The sequence below is a fragment of the Sciurus vulgaris genome (assembly GCF_902686455.1).
Source record: "Sciurus vulgaris genome assembly, chromosome: 4".
Lineage (NCBI taxonomy): Eukaryota > Metazoa > Chordata > Mammalia > Rodentia > Sciuridae > Sciurus > Sciurus vulgaris.
The window spans coordinates 19419056-19437146 of NC_136464.1; the positions used below are offsets into that span (position 1 = coordinate 19419056).

At 43.3% G+C, this 18091-nt stretch overlaps 2 protein-coding genes across 4 annotated transcripts in view; one reads left to right on the forward strand and one right to left on the reverse strand.

Annotated features, from left to right (window-relative positions):
• The window catches only part of RBM20 (RNA binding motif protein 20), a 175803-nt gene extending 167150 nt beyond the window's left edge, over positions 1 to 8653 (reverse strand). Inside the window, exon 1 of the mRNA XM_079138670.1 lies at positions 8353 to 8653. Coding sequence (XP_078994796.1) covers positions 8353 to 8528 — 176 coding nt within the window. The 5' untranslated portion in view covers positions 8529 to 8653. The remainder of the gene's footprint in view (positions 1 to 8352) is intronic.
• A 149-nt stretch (positions 8654 to 8802) lies between these two features.
• LOC306660442 (uncharacterized protein) lies at positions 8803 to 15577 on the forward strand. Of its 3 annotated transcripts, none has more exons than XR_013763625.1 (5): positions 8803 to 9540; positions 10904 to 10978; positions 11431 to 11584; positions 12242 to 12345; positions 15135 to 15577. XR_013763625.1 is itself a non-coding variant. In XM_079138691.1 (5 exons), exons 1-3 carry the CDS (start codon positions 9600 to 9602, stop codon positions 11434 to 11436), a joined length of 318 nt encoding a protein of 105 aa, XP_078994817.1. In that variant the 5' UTR covers positions 8803 to 9599; the 3' UTR covers positions 11437 to 11584; positions 12242 to 12345; positions 15135 to 15577. The 3 variants fall into 3 exon arrangements, 1 of the variants encoding a protein (XP_078994817.1); XR_013763626.1 differs by having other exon boundaries at positions 11434 to 11584; XM_079138691.1 differs by having other exon boundaries at positions 8803 to 9836.
• Positions 15578 to 18091: the final 2514 nt, after the last annotated feature.

Sequence of the window (18091 nt, forward strand, 5' to 3'; positions counted from 1 at the left end):
CCACCACAGCTTAAAGGGTGTCAGGAGGATGCTTCTGTGTGTGGAAGGAAAGCAGGTATTGGGTTTTTCCCTATTATGGACCCAGAATAAAGTAATCTTGAACCATCAGCCCAGGAGAAAATGTGATGCTCGGCTTCTGTTTGGCCGGAAGACAGAGCGTGAGATGCCCTGCAGAGACCCGGTCTCCTGCCAGTGGGGGCAGGGGCACAGCTCAAGGAGGACAGACACACCCAAGGGTGCTCTTCTCCATCTTGTAGGGGGTATAAGCAGACTGGAGTCTGAAGATAGATGATGAGCTGACAAATGGCCTTCACTTCTCTCTCCTCTACTCCCAGGCAAAGTAGAGCCCAGCAGAAAACACAACAAATGAGAAGTGGGGATTCTCATCTCGGCCTGGCCACTGTGTGACCTTAAACAGTTCAGCTGGGCTCTCTTGTGTTTATTTGCCTTACCTAGAAAACCAGGAGGGTGGGCTAAAACAGCTCTCAGAGGCCTTCCAAGATGCTAAAGGGCAGCGCAATCTTGAAGACAGGGTGATACCAATGTGAAATGTCTATTCCCTTTTGTTTTTAAAAATGAAAGTATTTTTGTCTTCCCTGACTGCAATGAAATATATTTTCCATATGGAAAAAATAAGATAAACCACTATATTTCACCACCCAGAGTCAGAACCATGGTCATGGTCCACAATTTTATACTTGTTCCTTAGCCACTTTTTCAAACTTCGAAGGGCTGACACACACACACACACACATTTTTTGAAAACAAACACAAAATCCTTGCATCCTTGCTGTTTCTAATTGTTTTTAGTTAACAATATTACATGATCCTTGCTTCATATCATCAATAAAAGCAAGATAACACCATTCTAATGGTTAACTGGTGCATGCTATTATACAGACACCATGTTTTTTCCCAACTGAGAAATATTTAGGTGGTTTCCAATTTTTTGCTCTTCTAGACAATGTTGCAATAAATATCCTTCCATATTTATATCTTCATTTATGTACATTACTTAGAGTATATATGTCAGGATTTAATCACACAACTAGTCTCCCTTTTTATGCAAGGTTTAAAAAAATATCAATGTCAAATAAGGTTTCTCTATTCCATGCTAGCCTGGGAGCACAGAGCTCTGGCTGAGGTGCCCATGTCCTTCAGAAGATCTGGAAACATTCCTCTGGTCTCTTGATTCAGTGAGGCCACACCGAAATCTGAGGCCCAGCTTTAGGACAACCACAATTTCTGCAAGACGGAAAAGAGTTTTTAGGGCTGTTCTTGGCGGGTATTGGCTACCCACTGAGCAAGCGGCCACTGTTTTCAAAGTTCAGGCTCCACAACGCTCCTATTTCACGTTGGTGGCTCCTTCGTTTACATTTCTGCCTTTAAAATCAATAAAGAAGCCAAACACATTCCCGCCTGCCAGTAATATATCAAATTCAGACACAAAAAATCATTGGATCTGTCTCCTAAATTGAAAACAGTATTCTCTTTACAAACCCAAGGATTTACTTAACACTGCAAAATAAGCAACATTCCAAAATAATTGTTTTATACCTCCATTTTAAAGATTAGAAAACCGTTATTAAAACTGATATTAGCATTTACTCTTTTGACTTTAAATCATGTTCCTGATCCAAATATTCTTTGCAAATGCTCAAGAAAGCATTTCATTCCTTTTGTGGTGGTTGTTTTCGTGGTTGCTCAATCTCACAAACATGTACCTACACCCATGGCTGAAATTAAATCAACAAGGAACATATTCTCTATCAGATGGGGTGGGGTGCAGAGAAAGTCATTCAGCAATACTCCCGAAGACTCACCTCATTTGAGTCTTGGAAGAAATTACCATCCATCATTTCCAACCCCTGGAGAGGCTGGATTAAGAAGGTTAATTTGGCTTGTCTGGGTCACCCGCTCCCAGTCCAGGGTTTTTTCCTCTCTGACCCTCCTTCTCAGAAACTGAATAATTAATTTAAAGCAAAGACACTCGTTTTATACTCAACAATGTCAGGCAGATCCTAAATAATTCTGTTTAACCAAGAACTCAAAATAAGCCTCCACACACACACACCAAAAACAAAAAATAAAAGGGAGAGAGAGAAATTAAAGCATATTTATAATATATTTCACCTTGTAATTCTCCTAACACTGGAGATCATGTATAAGGGTTGGTCTAACAAAATTCAAAGACATATTTGGGGGGCTGGAGTTGTGGCTCAGTGGTAGAGCACTTGCCTAGCACATGTGAGGCATTGGGTTCAATACTCAGCACCACATAAAAAATAAATGAATAAATAAAATAAAGGTATTGTGTCCATCTACAACTAAAAAAATAAAATAGGGAAAAAAACATATTTGGGAAATTGTCTACAGAAGAGTTGCAAAACTGAAAAGTATTAAAGATGTGCAGAAAACCTCAAATGGCGTTTTCCAGGTTCGGAACAGAGAGAAAAGTGGTGACTGAGAGCCGATGGGTCATGAGTGTGACCGAGAGAAAGCAGGTGCAAAGAAAAGGCCGCAACAAATGGCCCCGGTGCATCCTTAAAGCACATGCCCACATTAAAGCCAAGAAAAGTGGTGTGAAAACCATCTCCATGGGGTGATAACCCCCCTACACATGTGCATGACCCCCAGCCTTTGGTTTCTGAACACATGGAAAGATTTATTATGCAAACTGAGCTGCAAATTACTAACACGTCCTCACACAAGCTGCCTCGCTGCTCCCTTTTTGCCCATAAAGTACATTAGCATTAATGCATGCTATCTCCCCTACAGATCTGCTGTCAGCAAGTTGGAAAACTTGCCTTGTAAACCATCAGGGGACTTATCTTATAAAATCCAGCAGGAGTGGTAGGAAAGAAGGGGATCAATTAACAGGACTGTAACTCCCAACATTGTGAAGAATTTATCATATTAGATGGATATTTGCAACATACCCAAAACAGGAACAAAAATAGTTGGGGAGGTGGGGGGGCGGTGGGGTCCTTCCCTCCCACCTCCTCCTCAAACATCTGGCAGTGATGACTGGTCCCCAAACTTGCCTTGTCAAAGACTTTTAAACCTTTGTATAACTCCTCAGATGGGTGAGATTTAAACGTGACCACCCATTAGGCCCATGTGTGGTGTTAGAAACCAAATTCACATTGCAGATTCAAAAATCTGCCTTCCTAATCAGAATCAGGATTTCCCCGTGTACTCACCAGCGGGGACGAGCGATGTGAGGCACGTGGGATGACATGTATTACAAAGATCAGGGAAGGGTCATTAACCAGGGAAGGGATAGCCATGGGTTCTTTTCTACAAATCACTATTTACCATCTTTGGTTTAATTCTTGATTACAGGTCATCTTACTTTTGGCAAAACTTTACAACACTGAGTTCTAAAACCTCAGCAACCAATCCTTTACGCCTACTATGGCTTCACAGCAACTCTTCCTGTTAAAATATACAAAAGAATATTAGGTCATCCCCAACTAAAGCATTACTGTGGCCGGAAATTAAAATCCCATTAAGTAGCATTTTGTGGTAGAGGAGATTGGGTCAAGCCTTTGACTGGCAGGGCTGATGAAGGGACAGGGGATCCTGCTTTGGAATTTGTCTTTGGAGTTTCAGCTCCACTACCTCACCTAATTTCCATGTTTGGTTTAGAGCATCTTAATTTCCGTCCTTTGGTTAGAGCCTCATTCCCAACTCTTTGCGTATTTTTGTTTACCAAAGTTGTGAATTGAGCTATATCAGTTTGTTTACTTGAAACCTGGCTGTCTGGGCAGAGAAGAAATATTAGTTTAAACTGAAGTTAAGAACCTACAGCCGCAAGAAAAATAAATCAAGGGGAGAGAGAAACTGGATAATGTGGGATCATTTCACTGTGAGCCAATCCTGGTTGGGGACTTTTCCCCCCTGATAACTATCAGAATAGGCAAAGAGATCTTAACAGATCAGAATTCACATGCCAACTGCCAAATTTAGGCTTTTTAAATTATCAATTTGATAAACTACTCAAGAGGCAGCAAGAGAAGTTGACAGAAGAATAAAAAAGGGAATCAAAATTTTTTTTCCTCATGTAGCACTGGCATTAGAACAGCTCTGTGTGCACCATATGTAGAGTCATTTAGTGTGACTAATGGGAATAATGTACTACATTTCATAATACTGATCTCTTGGGCAATTTGAGAAAAACTCATAACAGGAAGGCTATATGCACTATCTAAAAATACTTATCACAACGAACCCTCCAGCAAAATTTATTAAAAAAAAAAAAAAAATACCTGAAAGAGGACATCTAGGGGAGCAAATAAACTTTTCCAAATGCTAAGAAAAAAGCCTGTCTTCTCTCCTCCCATTTCAGTAAACACTTAATCCTCTCAGATGTTTTCCCCCTGCTGAATGCTTGTCTTACGTGCAGTTTAAGATGGTGTTTAAAATTTTCAAAATTCTTTCTACAAGTGTATTCCTATTTCCCCTAAAGGAGGGGGGTGGCGGGGGCTCAAACTGATGTTAGAAACTGGCACAGATGTTAGAAATTCCATCCTCTTTCCAGAAAAGGACCAAATATGAATGTGAGGTAATATCCCTTTTTAGCAAATTTTTATTTCCTCTCTCTGGCTCTGGATGTAATTGTCAATATGTCCATCAAAGTGGGTGGACATCATGCCCTAAGAGTTATGTGATAATCCCTCCCAATGTAGGATGTCTATAAAATTATCTGATATCAGAGTTGCTACTTATAACATCTTCTATTCTGAGTCAGGGAAGTCTACAAACAGAGAGCAACAATTTAACGCTATTTGGAAGATCATAGCTGGTTTTGTGTCTTCAAAAACCACCAACACTAGCACTCAGGTGATACTACCAAATGCTAAATCAAAACTTTTGCTATTTTTATAATTGGTTTTTTTATTTGCTTAAAAAAATGAGCTGGAAAGGAAAAAATTAAATCTTCTGGGCTCAAATACACAACCTGATGCCATCAATGAATCAGGAATACATTACCTGTAAATCAAATAATTTAGGAAAATCACTTATGTGGTTCACTTCATAAAAAGGTGTGTGTTTAATTTTCAGCATGATTACTAGCACACTTTGTAGTCCCATCTGACAGCTGACTTCAACATTTCACACAGAATTGAGTGACTTTGTTTTCATTATGATAAGCATTTTAAAACTTGCAATCTAAAATGTAAGTACGCGGTGCTTATCAAGATTAATAAGTAACTTCCTATAGATTAGGGTTAGGTTTGCTTTTAAAGCACACAATTGAAGCAACATAATCTTGGAAGTAAAACATTAATGTTTGAGGAGTTAAATCCTTATAAAATACCAACAAACAAATGTTTTCTTACTTCTGCTAGCATGGAAAATCCATTTAACTTTTAAGTTCTCTTCTCTATTCTGATTTTCTAAACTCATCCCAAATCTCCTTCTAAGCTCTTATTTATATTTCCTGTTGCCCAAACAGCTAAAAAAAAAAAAATTGTTTTAAATGTTTTCTGTTATTTACAATAATACCTCCAGACTGGCCAATTTGGAAAATCCACATTTCAAACAAAAATTGTACAAAATATCATGTTTCTATAATTTGGTGGATAATCTTTACAGGTACACTAATTTTGGTTAAGGGAATGCAATGGGTATATAATCCTTAACTGGAACTAAGAATGCAATAAGAAAGCAAAATATTCCTGACTAGAAAAGCACCCCCAGAAATTCACTGTAGATGCAGTCTCCATAAGCACTGAGAACAACTTTAGTAAAACAAACACCCAAACCCGTCTCATTATTCACCGTTGCACTTCATGTGTTTAGCTACTTACGTGCAGTATTCAGGCAGTTCTCTTAACACCAAATACAATGCACGTGGACAGGAATCATTTTTATTATGATCGTTACAGTGGTTTTACCAGAGTCATTGACTTCACCCAAAATGAAAGCCATTACTAATAAAAAACAGCATAACACAGACCTTGAGAACTGCAAGGAGTCTTGTAACTCCCTAAATGCTATGCTACATGAAGAATGATGTGCCCATAATTTTGAAAGAAATCAAAACTTCTCCTCTTACACTTTACATAATGACTGAAATAACTAGAAAAACTAGAGGTTCCTAGTAATATTTAATATATGTTTCATTAGAAAAGAACTTCATCCAAAGCTTTCGCTCACTGAAGTCTCCAAATCCAGAGGCGGACAACTCATTTTGCCGCTAAGGACAGTCTCAACGCTACATTTTCTCAAGGATGGCTGGTGCAAACGAACGGCACCACCTCATCACTACATAAAAATGGTTGCTGAGATTAAATTATGCAAACGTGGTTTCAAAATAAGCTGCTCAAGTTTCAGCGCATTAAAGATGGACCTGCAAAGCCATTTGCCATGTTGCGCCTGGTTCCAGCGGAATTTCAATGGGGACAGAGGGGAGCACAAACCCCAAATCATCCTTATAAAGAAAGACTCTGAAACATAAGCGCCCGAACATCAAATCCCATGGGCACATTCACTGGCCTTGGACCTGGTCCCTGAACAGCGATCTGTCACCAATGCAAAACAAGACAGAGCCATAAGGCGCTCCTTGAGATCTCCATCCTGGGCTGTAAGCAGAGGGGGCCATCTTTGAAAAGCTCAGTTCTGTCTTTTAAAATAAGATATTCCAGAGAAAGAATTTTCAAAATGGGAGAGAAGTTTTTAGGATAAATTATTAATTATAGGAAGTAATTAAAATCTACGTTAAATGGCCCATTTCCACAAAATGGCATTTATTTTCCATCTGGCATCATTTCATAATCAGACACCCATCTCCAAAGATTTTTCTGTATGAATTTCCTAGTTTTCTCCTACTGAAAAACAAATGATAGAAAAATGTAGGAAATTACAATACCAAAGTAAATTCCATAAGCTCCCTATGTACCCTAATTTCAAGGCACAAGCCAGTGGCTAGGTGAGAAGTACATCAGATGTTTCCAAATTAATAAATGGTCAAAGTGGATTTTTTTTAGTAAGTAGAATTTATATTTTTAAGGCCTTTTTTTTCCCTGTCGGTTTATATTTATGTTAAGGACTAAAGAGATATGTCAAGTAAGGAGTTAACATAAACTATCAATCATATTTAGTGTTAGCTGAAATAATCTGCACAACAATAACATGAAATATTTCCATTTTAAATAGCTGTAAACAGTAGTTGAAAGTTATATAAAATAGCAAATTTTTAAAGCAAAAAACTTTAAAAATGGAGCTTTACTATTCCAGTCAATAAATAGGGAACCATTTTGTACTGAAATATGAGACCAACATTATTGATGTCAAACTTGAGTTTTCACTCTATTACATAAGTCGGTTTTCAAGACCATAAATATTTAACTGCTATTTGTTTCCACTTACACCCCTCACTGGTTACATCTCTTGCTACATTTTAATAAGTTTAGTAACTCCCAGCATCAATACAGCAGCTCCATGCTGCAGTACTTATGTGCAGTTATTGAGTGCCGCTTAGTTTCCCCAAAGCGCTCACCATTCACTTTCCTACGCTTCTTAAACTAGTATTGAAAACTTCGTCACAAGCTGACTAAACCTTTAGGAAAATAAAGATCCTTCAAATAAACCAGCATTGTAGGCCTGAAACTGTCAAAATCTCGCTAGGAGGAAGAAAACAAAACATCACCATTTTACTTTACGTTTCCCAAAGGGGCTGAAAGAGCTTCTCGGGACCTACTGCCCATCCCAACCATCTCACGCATTGGGACGACAATGAAATTCACGACCCAAGTCGCACAGTTCACCCGAGTCACAAGATGGTAACATTAATGGTAAACTGTGGTGCGGCCGAGAGCCCTTCGCAAGGGCCTTCTTGAAAAGTGTCTACACCTCGGGGCAAAGCCAAATATGTTGTTTACAAGCCCTCATCTCCTATGCCACCCCAAAGTCACTGGTTGACTCCAGGCCACCATTAAGGGTGGTTTCATTCGTGAAAGCATTTCACTTACGCACCCTCACGCGCGCGCACACTCACGCCCGACTCTCCATACATTCCAGAGGCCTCCGGGGACCAGAAAGATGAAAACCAGTCTCTGGGTCATTTTCCCCCAATTTGAACTATTTTGGTTCAAAAGAGTCAACTAACATCCCTGAAAAGACAGGGGATGAGGAAAACAAAAGTACTTCCCCCAAATAACTTTGCTTCTTTCTCCCCAACCTTACAGCCAGCCAGAATGGCACCCCAGAGAGAGAGCTAGAAAACTTCAAACGCAAGGGGGCCAGGCTAGGATTAGCAGGGACCGAAGATGAAGCCACAAAGAGGGTGTCCCCGGCGCGTCCCAAGCGCACCCACCGTTCCGGCTCCCTTCTCCCTCCTCTTACTTTTGGATGATCTGGGGTAGGCCGGCTTGGGGCGGCGGCGGAGGCGGCGGCTGCATCCCTCGTGGGCCCGGGGGCGCCGGGGACGCCTGGGCACCCGGCACAACGCAGGCATCTCTGTCCGGTTGCTCCGGACCGCTGGGGTCCGCGTCCTGGCTCATGGGTGCTGCCAGCACCATACAGGGCGAGACCCACCCGGGCTCGCGGCGAGGGAACGCGCGAGAGGGGCGGTCCCAGGGCACCGGCACTCTCTGGCCGGGGTCCCCGTGCCTAGTCCCCTTGTCCTTTTCGGTGGCGCGGGGAGGAGACGCGAGGGGCGGGGAGGAGGCAGTCCCCGCGGCGCCGCCTCCTCCGCCGCTCCCGCTCAGCCGGCCGGGCCAAGCGGGGGCGGGGGACGGGGGCGTCTCCCGGCCGGCGGGAGCTGCTTGGCGGCCAGGGGCCGCTCGACGCTGGGGTGGCCGGGGGAGCTCAGCCCGCTGCCTCTAGGCGCAGCGAGCCGGGAGCGCGGCGTGAGCTCTCCGGTCCCGAGCCTGGCGCTCCGCAGCGCAGCACACGGCGTGAGAAGGCGGAACGCACGCCCGCCAGCGGCCCGCCGCCGCGCTCTCGCTCTCCCGGGAGCAGTGAGGCCTCCCGGTTGTCCCGGGAACCGCGCGTGAGGCCTGGCACCCCTCCTGCCAGGCGGAGCGGACTGAGGCCCGGGGCGTCCGCGCACATCGCTGGTGCTCCGGGCTTGGCATCTTCCGGCGCGGCTGGAGTCCCGCCAGCGCCACTCGCCTTTGAGGGACCCGACTCCTTAGAAGAAAGATCCGGACCCTATCCCAGGCCGGTGGGACCTGTAACCTCAGGTCTTAGATGACCAGGCCCGAAGGCTCTCCAAATTGGCAATTCCAGCTGCTTATCGCAGGGGTCCCCAGAAGCAGCGGTAGTGGCTGCGGTGGGTTTCCGCATTTCCTTTTCTCCTCACTGAAAAGACCCGGCGAGCGCAAAACCAAAATCAAGCAGACGTCCTATACTTGCTACTTATTGCCAAATCTTAGTGGGACTATATAGGGTACAGAGGGGAGCGTCGTCAGACGTCCGCCTTCGCCGCCTCTGGATTTCTGCCCCTTGCTCAGGAAGCCTCGTGCGCGGCCACCTGTGCACCCGAATGCTCGCCGTGGGCGTGGACAACGTGCGCCTCTAAAGACCCAGGTGCAGCTTAGTATCCTGGGGCGCAGGTGTGTGCCTAGGAAGCACCTGGTTCCGCAGAAATGTCTAGCAGCTGGGCAAAGACCGGGAAAGTGGCTGTCCAGGGGCTTCTTACTGGCTGTCGGACTTACAGGCATTCCAAATCCCGACGCCAGCAGCCCCGGGAAGCGGAAAAAAGCGGGTCTCTGCTGCCCGGAAGCCAGAGCGCTCCAGACGGCCCATGGCCTAGAAAGGAGTTTGCTGGGGTGCTGAAGCAGTGTCGCCACCCTCCCATAGCCACGAGGAGGGGAATTCTGGAGGTGGATCTCAGACCTGGCAGCTAGTGAATTCCCTTTGGAATGTTTTCTCATCTCGGTTGGGAACTTCCAACCCAACCTCAGGAAGCTATGTCTGCTCCTCTCCATTTCTGCCATCCTACCTGGGGTCTCTGTGATATTCTCCTTCTCTATCCCCTTCTTCCCTCACTTTTTTTTCCCTCCTCTGACAAATGAAATTATATGATCAATTCTTTATATTCATGAAGCTCAGATCACAGTTCAGAAAATGGAGTCTCGCCCGCCCCCTCAAAACAAACAACAAACAAATCTCAAGTGAATAGGGATTGATTGCTGTTCCCACTTTACAAGTGAGGAGGTTGGGGCGATTTGTCCAAGGACACCGGGCTGAGGCTGTAGGAACAAAACTCCTGTCCGGTTCTCTGGATGACTGGTTCATGGGTTCTTCAGTTTCTATTGCTAAGTCTTAACTGTGGTTTCCATAAAACCCTATCGTCTACTCCCACCTCCAGATTTCCTTGGTGGAAAGACATTACCTGAAATGAACAGTGTAACTCTTCTAGAAAATAAATTAAATCTTTCTATATATTTGCATCAAAATCTCCCTCTGAGAATACTTAAAAACCTCAGGGCAAAGATCTTTGTAGTCACCAAGACCTGATTTTGAGTCCAGATTCTACAATTTACCAATGGAATGACAGCCTCTCTCAGTTACCAAATACTAAGCATTTGGAGACCCTAGCTCCAGAGTATCCCCCAGGAGTAGGGGGGATGTATCTTGCCTATTTGGTGCAGGAGGTGTTCCATGTAGCATTCATTATAGGTATGATTCTTTACATTACAGTCTTGTAGCCAAATAGAATCATAGATTTCAAATTCCAGGAAGCTGAGTGCCCAGAAGTCACACCATATTATTAAGTCTAACCTCCTAACATTTTTGCAGAGAATATTATGTTCTTTACAATTATCAATTTTTAATTTAGTTTTATTTTTGTGGCACCAGGATTGAACCCAGGGTGGCTTTGCCACTGAGCAATGTCCCCAGCCCTTTCAATTTTTTTTTTTTTTTTTTTCCTTGTTTTGATTCAAAGCCTCCTGAAGTTGCTGAGACTGGCCTGGAATTTGGGATCTTCTTGCTTCAGCCTCCCCAGTCGCAGGGATTACAGGTATGCACCATCACACCCCACCTGAGAGCACATTGTACAGATGAGCTCTCTGCACCACAAGACTAGCTTATGTGACAAAATAAGAAACAATGTATAAATCTAGGTATTCTTTGGGCTTTTCTGTCACCCTTTCCATAAATTTGAAATTTTCAAAATAAAATCAGAGAAAAATGAATGTTTCACAAGGTGTTTTTCAGAAATCCTATTTCCATGATTTATGTGTGCAGTTCATGTGTTATGTAATCACCAAAATTGGCATTGGAGCAGATCCAAAGGGAGAGGGCAACACTGGCAGAAATCTGAAGCTCCTCTATGTCCTATCTCAGATACCCACAAAAGTCTTCCAGGATGATATTAGACAAGCATTTCCATTATGCAGGTCAAACAGTAAGTGCATCTAACCGTTCCAGTGAAAAATTTTTTTAAATTTATCTTTTCTCGTTTCTTTCCAGAAGTAATGAGAAAGCATAAAGACACTAGCTGGGATTGCAGCCCTTCTTTTTCTGTGCTGTCCCCTTCCAGGTCGCTGAAGGGTGTGCTTCACAGTGACTGAAGCAAGAGGAAGACTGAGTCACTGGTTTCACAAATGGGAAGTGTGACTGCAAGGTGAGGGCTGGTAACACCTCTGTGTTCCACTCTGCAGGGATGTCCTGTCCCTCCTTGACCCACGGACTACCAGCAGGCAGTGAGGCTACTGGTGTTTAACATGTTGAACACCTAACTAGAATCAGCTGCTTAGGGATTTCATAAGTCACCTTCACACCCATAGTTACCCCATGAAGTGGCTACCACTATCTGTATGTTATAATTGAGGAAAGAGTGTCAGATAGTAAGACTTACTCAAGGCTACCCTGCTTTTAAGGGACAAATAGCAGGACTGCAGGTAGGTCAGTCTGTCCAAAGCTTTTCACCTCATCCCTTAACTCGTCTCTCCTGTGATGCTGCCTGTGTCTTCCAGTGAATGTAAAAGGCCACCTGCTTTATGATTCAACTCTGCCACTCTTGTCTACCCAGATCAGTCAATTAGTAGGAGATATCTAAATTGATGGTGCAATAAGAAAATTTAAAGAAATGAAGCAATCCGAAGGAAAGAGAAGGAAATAGCACTCAGGTCTCTATTACTCTAAGGTCATTCTCAAACTTGCTGGGACTCTGACCTCTGGCTTGCTTTCTAGTATTAATAAATAAATGTTCACCGAGTTCCAGGCTCCAGTCCTAGAAGTCTTCTTGAGCCATATTTCATTTCATATCACCACTTTGCAGACAGAGAAGTTTGAAGAACCCATGCAAGAGAGCTGGGATAGGAACAGTGGAGTGGAGGTTTAGACTCTGGTCTGAACTCCTGGTTGTCTGTTCTGTATTCAAAGGTGAGAAAACCCACCTTTGGGGCTGATGGTAAGCATTCTTCCCTGCAGATGAGATCATTTAAGATGTGCTATGTTTCCATTATGTGTACTATTACTGTTATTTTTTAGATAACAGTTTACTTAGTAGACTGTAAAGTTTGCTAATACCCAGAGCTGGTGAAACTTTGAAATGCATTCTCATACACTGGGAGAAAGCAAGAGTATAGGTTACTGCAACCTCTTTGGAAGGGAATTGGAATTGACCATTAAAATTCCAATAAGGGGGGCTGAGGCTGCAGCTCAGTGTGGTAGAGCTCTTGCCTCACATGGGTGAGGCACTGGGTTCAATCTTCAGCACCACATAAAAATAAATAAGTAATAAAAAAAAATGTTTTTAAACTGCAACAAGGAAAATTGACTCAACAGTACCCTTCTGGAAATTTATTCTATGGGTTTATCTATAGAGCTACTTGGACAAGGGCGTTGATTGTGTCATTGTTACTAAAAAGGGTGAGAGTGCTTACCAGTTAGGAGGCCTGCTTATAGAAAGATGGTCCCACCTATGCAGGATTACAGTGTAATCTGCAAAGGGAGGAGGTAGACCTCCATGCACTGCTGGGAAGGAACTTCCTCCAACTATCATCAGGAAGAACATAAAAGGTCCTCAGTAGCATTGTAGTATGTTAAATTTGTGTAAAATCAGAGTATAGAACTTTCTGGAAATTTTCTACAAGTAATTATTACGGCAGTGCCTCTGGAAATTGGGACAGGGCCCGAACCTTTCCCTTTAATGACCTTGTTTTTTTAAAATAATGTGAATGGCAAAAGAATTATATTTTTATTGGCACATTACAGTTGTACATAATAGTTGAATTCATTTTGATGTAATCATTCATGTGTGGAATTTAATTTACTCCATGTTAGGTCCCTAGTTCTTTTATGACCTTCAATGTTGTTTGAATATTTGAAATAAAATGTACTGAAATGCATATTATTTAAATCTTCTTATTAGGGACATTGTTATTTGTATTAACTAATGACAAAACTTAATGATTCATATTCAACTAGTAATTGTAACAACACTTAGTACATTAATAGGATATTTGCTTTTAAAGCAAAAATTCATCTGAAAGAATGAAGAAAGGATAATATTGTCCAGATTTAAACTCTATCCTTTAGATATCCTAACAGCTCCAGGAGAGACAGTTAAATAATTAAATAAGAATTTGCCAGCAGTTGAGTTGATATTATTAATTACAATCTACTAATTTAACAATTATGGATATATACCAAGCAACCTATCAATTTTAGCTGTAACATATTAACCATTATTCTGTTAATAAGAAGTTACCATTTTTTAAATGTTACTGTGTCCGTCTGTCTTGAGCACATAACATTTCCCATTTAATCCTCACAACCATCTTTTAGGTTGTTATTTTCTGCCCATTTTACAGAGGAAAACTAGGCTCAGTGAAATTCAGCCCCTTAGCCAGCTGGTGAATGAAGGAGCTGTGCATCTAACCTCCGTCTGTATCACTGCTAGAGTTGAGTTCTTAAATTACTCTATCTGGTGTTTCTTGGTGAGATGGGGCTTTTGATCCTGGATGCCCCTCTCTAAACACTCAAGGTCTGAGCCTCTCATCTGTCTGAACGGTTCCAACCATTGGTTTCCCTCCAGGGCTTCTCTTTGCTACACCCCTAAGTTGAGCTTTATCTATTTGTCATACCTCTTTCAAAACCAGAATATAATCTTGTTTTTGAACTCCATGGAATCCCTGTAGATGTTTAAAAACAATCATAAAATAAAACCCCATCCTGGTTTCACAAGGGATCAACCTCTCTGAAAACCCAGGAGAGACAGTGCTGAAGGATGCTGTTTAAAAATAATATGGTTACTCATGGAACTGGATGCACATTTGAATTTGAAGGAGACAGTCAGGGAACTTTAGCTGAGGAAAAGTGAGGACATGACCCATGAGGCTCTTTTCTGCCCGACAACTCAGAGAACGTCCCTCATTGGCTGCAGGGAAAAGCTTAGCCTCCATCTCCTCCAGTGGGGGATTTATCAGCCAGAACCCTGCTCCTCTAATAAGCCCCACAGGTGTTGTATTTAATCAGAGAGGCAGCGGGGGGGGGGAGTGGGGGGGATGGCAGGGACTCCAGGTTCTGGACCATTGGGCGTGTTCATTGCCCTGGAACAGAAAAACGATTATCCCAAATCACGAGTGACATGAGCATCTTTGCCTCCCCCAAAACCATCACTGTCTCAAGCCCCAGGGAGTAAGAACTCTGTCCTTCCACTACTGGCTTAGTACCTGGCAACAAACCAAGTGCAGATTGAGTCTAGGATCCTAGTGACTCAGGGCAACAGAAGAGAAGGTTACCTGGGCATGGCTTCCTCGATGGTGGACTTTGGAGCTGTGCTTGGGTGAACCAGAGAACCAGAGAACAACATGCTCATGTGCTGTTTCCAACAGAAAGCAAGGCAGGTCCCAGTACTAGGCTCCTACATGTTATAAAACGAGTCACAACTGAATTTCTTGGGGTGGGGGGATAGGAAGTGATGGAGGTATGACATGAATGTGGGGGAAATGTCAGCTGGTGACTAATTGCATGATTTAAGTTCCATAGGGCTCGGCACCCCCTGTGGAGACCCAGCTTCCACACTACATGCCTAATCCCTGGGGAATGTCACTGGCCCACGGTGTGACTCCAGGCCCCAGCCAAGCAAAACAGCACTTCTCAGAGAGAGGGGGTTCCTTCATGCAGCCCCCTGCTCAGGGGCCTCCTCTGTCTTCTCTTATCATCAGCCTGTCTGTCAAGCCAGTTGGTCTGCGGAGAATAAACATCTCAGGCTCTGTGCCCACCAGCTCTGGGATCAGGTGACCATTATGGAAGGCTACACCGGAGGCCTCTGCATGCCAGAGTGACGCCGGGAACAGAGAGAGCCTGTGACGTGCTGACCTCATGGAGTGGGCACCCGTGCAGCTGGCCCAGGATGAGTGCCACTCCCTGGTGTGGCCTCTTTGATCATCTTCAGGCCACCCCCTCCAGGAGACCCTGCCCAGTTCCCTTTTAACACAGACTCTGGAGTCAAACACCCAGTGCCACAGCCTGCCTTCCTATGTGGTACTGACTGAGTACTTTACCTCTCTGTGTCCCCAGCTGGAAAATGAGAATAATAATGTTACTGGTGAGGATTAAAGGTAAGGCACTTTGACCAGTGTCATCTGGCATGACTGGGCCCAGTAAGCCATTGACTGGGCCCAGTAAGCCATTGTTGGCCGATTTTATTATGATTCCTAGACTTCTCCAATGAGAAGCGGGAGGAGGTCAGTCGTCCTCAGCATTAATAAGATCTAGGATGAAAAGACGTAGTCACAAGAACAGGTAAACAGAAAAAGAGGATATTGTCAGAAGAACACACTGATTAAGAAACTTATGGACTTGGGTTTGGGTCCTGGTTCAGCCCAGTGACAGTGAGCAGTTTATGTAGACTCTCAGCCCTCAGTTTTCTAATCTGCAAGATGGGAATAACAATCCTTTCCTTCCCCGCTGTTGTGAGGTCTGAGCTCAAGCCTAGCCCAGAGTCACCTCTCAGCACATAGGGCTATGATGACAACTGTATGCCCAGCTATGCGACCCCCACCAGCTCTGAAAACCCAAGCAGGATGCCCAAGAGAGTGGAGGGGGTGACAGTTGTGGTTTTGTTTTGTTTCTCAAAGTAGGGGATTCGGTAGGTAGGGATGGGGTATCACTTGCTCCCTGGACTGCTTTCCCGAAAACTTGACTCTTTTTTTTTTTTTTTGAGATTAACTTTTTGAGACTGACTTTATTACTTTATTAACCCATTATAAAGCTTATGATATTCACCCAAGTTGTTGCGTGCATCAATTATTTGTTCCTTTTATTATTGAGCAGCATTTTGTACTATGGTCGAACCACAGTTTGTTTATCCATTTACCTGGGGAAGGATCTTTGAGGTTTTTTTTTTTTTTTCAGGTTTTTTTTTTCTTTTTTTTTTTTATTAATTTTCTATTTGTTCTAATTAGTTGTACATGACAGTAGAATGCATTTATACATTTTGATAGATCATACATGAATGGAGTGTAATTTCTCATTTTTCTGATTATACATACTGCAGGATCACATCCATCATGCAGTTGATTAAAAAAATTCCAGGGAAAGTCTGTTGGGATTGGGGAAAGGAGGGAGTTGCTAACATATGTCCATTTTACTCTCCTTGCTCCCCAGGAACCCATGAACTAAGGATAATAAGCATGCCTTGACTGTCGGAGGGAGGGGTATGGTTGAACTGTGTTCTCGCCAAGGATACGCTGAAGTCCTAACTCCTATTGCATGACGAGGTGACTTGTAAATAGGGTCTTTGCAGATGTAATCAAGTTAAGATCTGGTCATTAAGGTAGGCCCCATGCAATGTGGCTGGTATCTTACAAGAATGGGAGGTTTAGACAGAGACACACAAGGGAGAGTAGCAGGTGGTGACAGATGCAGCTGCAAGCCAGGGAACAGCAAAGATTGACAGCCACCACCAGCATGCAGAGAGAGGCAAGGAGGGATCTCTACACAGTCTCAGAAGGAGGGTGGCCCCACTGACACCTGGATTTCTGACTTCTGGCCCCAAGAACTGTAAAACAATAGTTTCTATTTTCGAAGCCATCTGGTTTGTCGTACTTGGGGATGGCAGCTCTAGGAAAATGGCACAGAAGGGAAGGAACGAGAGAGGGAGGAGCCAACAGACTTTTGTTCCCTTCATCGGAGAGCCCACAAGGCTAGAAGGAGGAATGCATAGCCAGAGGCCTTCTCCTCCATCCCATAAAGGCTTGATCCCAATTCCAATTCTAGGGCCACCAAGTGTCCTTCCAAGGAAGGCAAACTATTTGGACCAATTAAGACATGGGCTTAGGAGACAAGGATCTATGGTTTAAGAAGGAGGGGTTTGGCCATCCAAGCCTCCGCAGCCTTACCCTGGTCCAGCCTGTGGGGCAGGCTGGGAGAACACCTCTGCATCTGTACACCCACCTCCTCTTGTCTGCCTCTGGCTCCTGCTGAATGCCCCCTCTCCTTTCTCACCCTGACCCTTCGAGCTGACTCCTCCTTCCATACCCAGGAGCACCTTTCTGGATTCTACTAGTTCAGAAATCTCTTCCCAAAAACATACCATGCACATGGACTCAGCAAAAAAGCTGGAGTATCCATCCTCATTTCAGATAATGTGGACTTCAAGTCAAAGTTAGTCAGAAGGGATAAAGAAGGGCATTACATACTGCTTAAGGGAAGCATAAATCAGCAAGATATAACAATCATAAACATCTATGCCCCAAACAGTGGCTCATCCATGTATGTCGAACAAATCCTCAATTTCAGAAACCAAATAGACCATAACACAATAATACTAGGTGATTTTAACATGCCTCTCTCACCACTGGACAGATCTTCTAAACAAAAATTGAACAAAGAAACCATAGATCTCAATAACACAATCAATAATTTAGACTTAACCGACATTTATAGAATATACCATCCAACCAAGAGCGAATACACTTTCTTCTCAGCAGCACATGGATCCTTCTCTAAAATAGACCATATATTATGCCACAAAGCTAATATTAGCAAATACAAGAAGATAGAGACACTACCTTGTATTCTATCAGATCATAATGGATTGAAGTTAGAAATAAATGTAAGAGTAAAAAACAGAAACTACTCCAACACCTGGAGATTAAACAATATGCTATTATATGAT